Here is an 8,832-nt window from a genome sequence, read left to right as displayed (position 1 = left end):
AGAATGTCCAATTGACACCTGTCTGTAACCACAGTAAAGTTATCATTAAACTGAACGCTATGGCATTTTTGACCACTTAGCAGGTAGAATGATGACCTAAACAGAAATGGATTAATATTGGGAGAGGTAATCGTGTGACATGTTAAGATATACATATTTTAACTAACATGTATCTAGATTATTGCATTTGTATCATATTATTTATCAAGTATAAGATCATAGTTGTAATCCTGTTCAGTTCACATTCTGTAAGTATATAACACGTGTCTTTAAAGTCCTTTTCAAAATGAGAGGTTCAATTAACAATTTCCTTTCATCATATTTAACTTCCTAATTTAAACGACGTTAGATCTAATCTCAGCGTTTCATATGGTATTCGCACAATAGTACTTAAAGTTTTCCGGTTAAAGGGTTGAAGGGTTACAATAATTTCCAAATATGTATTTTGAAAACTTTATCAGTTGTCAAAAGGCATATTCAACCATGGACTTAAAAAGGTATGTACTTTTATTTTAATAGTCTTTTAGTTAAGTAGAACACTTTGTCTGAAATACAATTTTTTATCTTCAATTATATAAAAACGAAGACATATTAATATATATGTATATATTTAATATTTTAAATTATAAGAAAAAGATGCTTTCTCAAATAATTTAAGTCTAAATTGTGTAAGTTACATGGAAGACAGTAAGCTTGGGTTCTATGGCATAAAACTTGGGCTCACTTTTACTAACGCCCTCAAGCTTCATGACGCAAGGGCTTTACAATGGTACTTCTAAAGCAAGGCAGATTATAGTAACTGTGAATATAAGAGGCAGCAAGTTTTACTATTAACATTTATAAATTAAGTCAAGAGTCTGAATTGAAATTGTTTGTAAATATGGGCCAGATAGGACTTTGAACACGAACAAGTTATGACTGATGTGTTAATATGTTTTAACTCATGTAGTTCATATGATCTTTAACTTCATATTTTGATTTTTAAATTATGTATCGTTTACAATCAGATTGTGGTGCCATCACTCACGAGTTACCACCTTAATGGTGTTTGCTGTGCTGTGTCCGTGCCTTGCTGCAGACGAAGGGTACGGGCTTGCAGATGTGCAAGGATGGAAATCGTTTAAGCTCCAGTACAATAAAACCTATAACAATATTACTGAGGAGAGAAAAAGGTCAGTAGGTGTTAGGGCTGTTCCATTTAAAGCACAGGCAGGCCAAATAAAGAAATTATATCGAGGAAGAGGCTCCTGTTTTTTTTGTTATTTTTGCTTAAATAAATTAAAAAAGTAATTAAAAGGAAGAGGCTTCAATTGAAAGTGCCATTATTGGACGGGTTTATTAGCGGACGAAATAGGTCTAAAAACAGGTCAGTATAAATGGACATAATTATTCTCTTTAATTAATGTTAGTTAGATACAAAGGGTACATCAAGCAGTGTTTAATAGTTATTTCAACACGGAATGTGTCACTGGTTTGACGTTTATTTGGCCTTCGTCAAAGCCTCGTTAACCCTTAGGCTGCTGATGGCGATTTTAAAGGGTTTGCAAACAGCTTGGAACCAGACCAGACGCCGAGTAACTCGGCGTCTGGTCAGGTTCCAAGCTGTTTGCCACTTAGTCAATATATCCCCAAAGTTTCAAGTAAATTGAAAGAAATTTAGAATAAACCAGACGACATTTTTGAGCAGACGACAATTTACCCAGCATGCAAAGGGTTAAAGTTTAGGCCACTTGGCTTGTGTTGGCAGTGTCCAATGTTTTATGTAACTATTATACACAATTTAAAACATTTTTTTTTACTTTCAACAATAACATACGTCAGCACGATAACATGTTGAAATGCAAGGTACATTCCAGAGTGAATAGACAAAAATATGCACAATTGTCGTCTGACAATTCGTCAATATTTGCGTACAATACTTGTCAATTTATTTGAATATAATACAATAGAATTGAATTGAATACAATATAATTAATTTGTAGTTTTTCGTACAATGCTTGGTAATTCTGTACAATTCCTGCAGGTTTTCGATTTGGAAGGATAATTTACAATTGATATTTATGCACAATGAGAAAGCTGACCAAGGGGCACATTCGTTCTGGTTGAAGCCAAACCACTTCGCAGATATGGTACCTACTTTTGACTTATAAGTTTATTCAAAATTGGATTTTCTTTTGCGTGTGTGTTTTCATGCATATATCGTGTTTTCGATTATTGTGTAACTGATCAAGATTATAGGTCGTTATTCACTATTAAGCCTGCCACTTAATCTTTAAATCAGATATTGACCTTTTTCAGACAGACGATGAGTTTACCAATTCCATGCTTGGGTTGTCAACAGAGATCAAGTTTAATTTGACGTCATTAGCTTCGTCACAAGGGCAACTTGGCAGTCTACCAGATGAGATAGACTGGAGATCGAAAAATTATGTCACTCCTGTAAAAAATCAGGTTGGTGCATAATTGTTGTTGTTGATTTTTTTACTTCGGTAATGCTAGCGGCTACACGTGATTATTAAAAATGAGATTGTGATTTTGGAAAACAAGTACGGCTTAAATCAATTTGAATATGTGTATTATTTGTTATATCTTCTTATAGAAGGGTAGTATTCATTAACGCAGCCCAACTGTTTAAACACCTTGTTGCCAAAGTTGTTACGTATAAGCAAATCAAACATCTATAAATAATGAGCGTTCTATTTACGTTTTTGGACTTTTACAGCGACATTGTGGCAGCTGCTATTCTTTCTCGGCGACAGGTGCGCTGGAAGGCCAGCACTTTCGGAAGACTGGGAAACTGGTGTCCCTATCTGAGCAAAACATCATCGACTGTACCTACCACAACAAGTACAGTAAGTGACCTCGCTGATTAACGATCACTCACAGCCGTTTTGTGTTTTAATTATAATTTCCATCGGCTTACAATTACTTCGTATCGATCATTCCCAATTCACATTATGACAACTTTAACTACTGATGAGCCTTAATCCTATGTTCGTGTTTAGAAGCGTCCTTAAGTATGAGTCGAGACTCAATCTCAAAGGCTTTTCTTAGAAAGCATATTAGTTTGATTTTGGAGTGGCAAATATTTAGCATGTTTTATCATCATTGATATGCTAGACGGATAAACTATTAAAATAAATAATAACGGTGTGAATATTGTGCCTGTAAACAGACTTGCGACTGTTTGTTAACATGAGGCAAGAAAACAGTTGACACGATTTTTCTTTTTAAAGAATGCCCAGCAAACTATCGCAAAATGATAAATCAAAATTTATGCGGAACTGACATCGGTATGATTTAACACATTTTGTCGATAGATATATCATTAAACATATTTCAACACTAATAAGTTGACATTGCAAAGAACGTGGTTATGGAAAATAGCAGTAGTTTTGCTTCGCAACCTTTTCAGACGATTATGAAAGTCCATCGATCAAAGTATGGAAGTACACAAACTCATGAAAACATTGACCGACAAGACTTTAGAAAGTCGCTTTTTTACAAATCATGTTACATATTCTTTGCATGTTAACATTATGCTAGTAGACAATCAACGTCAATCACATAGCCTTATTTGTTTAGCGATAAATATTTTGTCAAGGAGTCCAGAGGTTCCGGGATCTTACTTTAGAGTTAATGCTTTGATTTAAAAGAATAATGATTGTTTGAGTATTGTTGTCTCCAATATATCAGAGAACAATGGTTGTCACGGTGGGCTTATGGACCGCGCCTTCCAGTACGTGATTGACAATGGAGGGATCGATACAGACGCATCCTACCCATACCAAGCAGAGGTAGAGACTTAATTGTTTACATGGTATTACTATTCTTAGGCAATATAACATTTTAACCTAACTAAGAAGATGTAGAAGCGTGCTCGTCTTATCCTTTCAATACTAGTATTTACCAATTGTAATTGAAGAAAGTACATACATGGAAACGGAGCGAAATATACATCAGAGTCGTCAAACCCAGAGCAAGCAGAAATTCGTTATAAATAATATACGAAGGTATACAAAGATTTTACGTTCATTTAAGGTATATCATTACTCAACGGATCCATATAAAGAGAGGCGTTCTCTTCTACCAAGCACAGACGGTTTTAATAATTCATTATTAGGCACTACCGGATACCGAATTGATTCTATGTTAAACGTCAAGTCTTAGCACGGAAACCTATCTAGCTATCCTGTCAAAACACAAACAAACCCTCTAAAAACGAATGCTTTATGAGTGACATTCTATGTAGAATATAGACACAAGAGGCTCCTTTTCTAATATCAAATGCCAAAAATACTAGAACACATTTGTAAGCATGTTTTTGACAAGTGTGTTCTTTTTTTCGTAATTATAATAAAAGGAAAATAAAAGTATTCGGCAATAATTGTTAATCATATACAATGTGCCATATTTTTTTGATCGGAAGCCCAAAACCTATCCGTCCAGGAACAACGATTTGGTATTGCTGTACATTTACAGAATCATTGTTTCACATGACGTTGTGGCATTTACCAAACACGATGTTTTGACTCATGAAAACTCGCTTTGTAATAGTATTGGCAGTATACATAAAGTTTTACGAGATTAACATATCCATCAACTTTAAACTCATATTCAATATTTTGACTAGGTTCACAATTGTCGGTTCAACAAGAGCACTATAGGAGCCAGAGCTTATGGTTACCATGACATCCGCCCACGTGGTAGTGAGGAGGCACTTCAGGTTGGTGCAAGTGTTTGTGTTTTATGAAAGTAAAATACAAGTCAATATTTAACAACACTATTTATACATAAACAGTTTTTTGATGTCTTGTAAGACTTGAGTATTGTGTAGGAGGGTTGATGTTTTTTGTCTGATTTACTTTTGAATTGTAAGCAGCTTAACATTATCCTAGTACATCATTGAACGCTAGGCTGGTTCTTAATACGAGCATTTATGAATTCACTGCGTTCTAAATGTTTACAAGAGATACAAGTACTTAAACGATCTGTTGTTGTTATTATAAAGCGTCACTTCTACATCTACAGCAAGCAGTAGCTCGAGTAGGACCAGTGTCAGTGGGTATAGACGCACACAACATGTTCTTCAAGTACTACTCGCACGGGGTGTTTGAATTCCAGTTCTGCAGCTCCCGGCATCTTAACCATGGGGTTCTCGTGGTCGGGTACGGTACAGATAGCGGGCAAGACTATTGGTTGGTCAAGAATAGGTGGGTTGGTAGCGTTTAGTTAGATATATATCTTGACGTTGGGTTAAAAGTAAGACAGAACTCGTTCCTCAATACATAGGACGAGAATATTACATCATTTATGTTATTGGCTATGATGTTTATCAGCATTAATTATGAAAGCAACATTTACTTAATATATTAAACAAAATCGAGATAGTGAGGGTGATGACACCTTCTAATCAAGCTATATGTCAAATTTAATCATCTAATTTTATTTCTAAATAGTCGTGTTACTTTATATGTTATAACAGGTTAAAGAACAGCTGCATTCAAACTGCAAAACACAATTCAAATGTCATACGTACGTGATTTCCGAGCATCACATTGTATTTCTTATGAATGTTTCAAATATGTTTCAGTTGGAGCATGGCTTGGGGCATGAAAGGTTATGCCAAGATGGCGAGGAACAGAAATAATATGTGTGGAATTGCCTCCCTTGCTAGCTACCCTCTTGTGTAGCTAGCATATTAAAAAAATCCAAAAAAAAAAAGAAATTAATAATACTGGTTAAAATGAAACGAAATCCGGACTCGTATGCAATAGCCTTATAAGGTATATAGTGAGAAATATCTTAATGTCGGATATGTAACTAATTTAACTTAAGAAGGGCCCTAATATTGCAAAAAATATCTCTGTCAATTCCCAGTTTTGTTCACAACAATTTTTATCAGACATTATCAAAAGTTATACAAAATCATATATGCTTTAAGTCTTTTGAAAAGCTTTTTCTCTGATAGAGATTTTTGGTATATTTTAAAAACTTTGTTTTTTATTTTAAAATGAAATGAAATTAATTACAACTTTTAAAGCTGTACTCTCACAGATTGAACGTTTTGACAACTTTATTTTTGTTGTCTTCGAACGAGCCAATTTTTTGCGAAAATCCATGGAAACAAGTTATATAAGACTGCTGACAAAAATTAGATCGCAGATTTTTATATTTAAGTTCAAAAATTGATGTGTTATGTTTTTTTCTTAAACCGTAAGTAACAGTTTAAGTCATAATACATTAATTATCGAACGGAAATATGAAAATCTAAGATCTGATTTTTGTCAGCAATCTTAAATCATTGGTTTGCAGATATTTATGCAAAAAAATTGCTCTTTCCAAGACAAAAAATAAAAAAAAAGTTGTAAAAATGGTATATATGTAAGAGTTCAGCCTTAAAAACAATTCATCATCAAATACATGTTTTCCTTCAAAATAGTATCTGAAATATTGGACAAAGGTTATATCAATACATTGTATGAGATTGCAAAAAAGTAAATATACAGGATTTTAAATCATACTATGAGCTGAGATTGAGATCAAAATTTCACGCTTTTTTTGGTATTGGGACCAGCTGTTACTCAAATTGAGTTAAAGCATCCTTTCCTATATTGACAGTAGGGGTTTTGTATATTTTACCATTGTATACTTTATATATAATGTTTTTAACCAAATATTTACCGTATATATGCTTTTTTACCAAATACTTACCGTATATATGCTGTTTTTTACCAAATATTTACCTTATATATGCTGTTTTTACCAAATATTTACCGTATATATGCTGTTTTTACTACATATTCACCGTATGTATGCTGTTTTTACGAAATATTTACCGTATTCTTGCCTTATTTATGTCGTTGAGCAATGTGAAACCGCTTAAGTTGTCGTTTTCAACACCTGCTGGTGACCATTAAGTGATGATCTGTTGTGTTGTTTTCGGTAATGGCTGACCAAAATGTTGTCATGTGTTAATGTTAAATTCACTAAATACAATTTTGAGATAAACAGATAAAAATGTAAAAAATTAAAATGTATATTAACTGGATTGTTGTCAATCGCCGATTTGTTTTCAGCAGAGAATGACCGGTGCATGTGCTAAAAGGGTACGGTTTCAGTAAATTTCGCAAAGAGGGTACCGATATGGATACGCACCATGAAAAAGGTGCATTTATGTTAGAAATTAAAATTTAAAAAAAACGAAGGCAATCCGGACAATAGACGGTAAGGTCAAGATATTCAGATTTAAAGATCATATCCGCTCTGGGCCATATCTGGGCTCAATCGTCCGTCATTAGGTCGTTGGTCCTGATGAACTTTTGATATAAGCCGTATTGTATGGGTGGTATATTAGATTGTTAATGTTAAGCACTCGTTTGCGATTGATATTTTTCGTATAAATATCATTTCCTTATGGGAACTTCTAACAAGTATTTGATCATCGACACACAACCTGAATATCGATAAAAGGAATAAGTTGATGTATACACCTGGTAGATAGAAAATGTAATAAATGTTAATGTTATAGAAAATTATCGCTTTCTGTTGGTGTTTTCAAATATATACCTAGGTAGTGCATTGACCCAATATGACATAATTTAGCAAATTGTGGTGTTGTGATAATGATAAAACATTGTATAATATCGTTACGCATTTATCGTAAGGGACATGTATACGTAATGCTTAATGTTTTAAATTAGTATGAAAACCCCAATGCCAATTATCAGTTTAATTAATACTTTAATTATCATACGTTACCATTGCACTAAGTGCTATACTGTCAACTTTAATAAACATGTACATTTATTTTACATAATCATGACATAGTATCTATGTATTTTCTTTGCGCATTGTTACAGTGGTTATTGAATAGACTTAACAAACTTTGACTTGACTTGGCTTGTCCTTGTACGGTTTCCATTCTATTGATGGTAAACTTATAAAGGTTTCAAACAGATGTTGGTGAACTTTTGATGACCTCGACGTTTTTGACGTTAGACGGCAAGCCCGTTTGTCTGCGGAATAGGAAAAAAACTCTCACACTCTTATTTACATAATTGGAACTATGATACCAAATAGCTTTTTTTAAATGCAACCTTCACGTTGACCCCTTTAGAAAGGAAAGGTGGGACATGTGAATCCTGGTAAAAGTCATTGCTTTCTGTATGTATTTATTTGAACAAATAATCGTTTTAATTAATAAATTTAATCCCAATAGCGATTATCAGAATTCTTCTAAAAACTCCAATGTTGTAAACAATGTTTTGACTCACTTTTTCATTGGATCTGTAGAACATAGTGTGCAGCATGTAGAATGACTTTATATAAAAGCTGATAATCGCTACTGGAGATTAATTGCTGCATACAGGGTAAGTTTATTATTGTTTTCGAAGAAACCGCATTAAAACTCTTCTACCTGTTAATTTATTTTAGGCCGTTTGCCCCCAATCCGCTAGATGGACTTTTTCGTAAAAAGACGACATTTTCAAAACCGCTTGAAAAGAAAGAAAAGCTCTTCCATTGTCCGTAATGACCGTAAAATAATAGTTTTAATATTTGTTTCCGACATAAACCCATCAACAAAGTTGCAACATGGATAATGACTTCATAAAAATCCTGATAATCGCTACAGATTTTGAAATAAAAAACAATTTGAGGCGACTAGACCACAAGGTCGCCAGGATGTCGGGTCGCTTGGATGTTGATCGGCTTTATGAGAAATGTTAATAATAGCCGTTAGGCTGCCAGGCCATTAGGCCATTTACGCTGCTTTGCCGCAAATTCCACGTCGAAAGTCCACCAGGACATTAGCCCGATAACTTCATACCG

At 33.9% G+C, this 8,832-nt stretch overlaps 1 protein-coding gene across 1 annotated transcript; it reads left to right on the top strand.

The window, feature by feature from the left end:
- The first annotated feature begins 339 nt into the window (after nt 1-339).
- LOC128234177 (procathepsin L-like) lies at nt 340-7,892 on the top strand. Its single transcript, XM_052948219.1, has 9 exons — nt 340-497; nt 1,008-1,172; nt 2,024-2,129; nt 2,299-2,451; nt 2,723-2,852; nt 3,697-3,797; nt 4,634-4,726; nt 5,032-5,213; nt 5,594-7,892. The coding sequence occupies exons 1-9, from the start codon at nt 439-441 to the stop codon at nt 5,691-5,693; spliced, it is 1,089 nt and encodes a 362-aa protein (XP_052804179.1). The 5' UTR covers nt 340-438; the 3' UTR covers nt 5,694-7,892.
- The last annotated feature ends 940 nt before the right edge of the window (nt 7,893-8,832 follow it).

The sequence above is a fragment of the Mya arenaria genome, chromosome 5 (assembly GCF_026914265.1).
Source record: "Mya arenaria isolate MELC-2E11 chromosome 5, ASM2691426v1".
Lineage (NCBI taxonomy): Eukaryota > Metazoa > Mollusca > Bivalvia > Myida > Myidae > Mya > Mya arenaria.
This window is presented reverse-complemented; position numbering and strand designations above follow the sequence as displayed.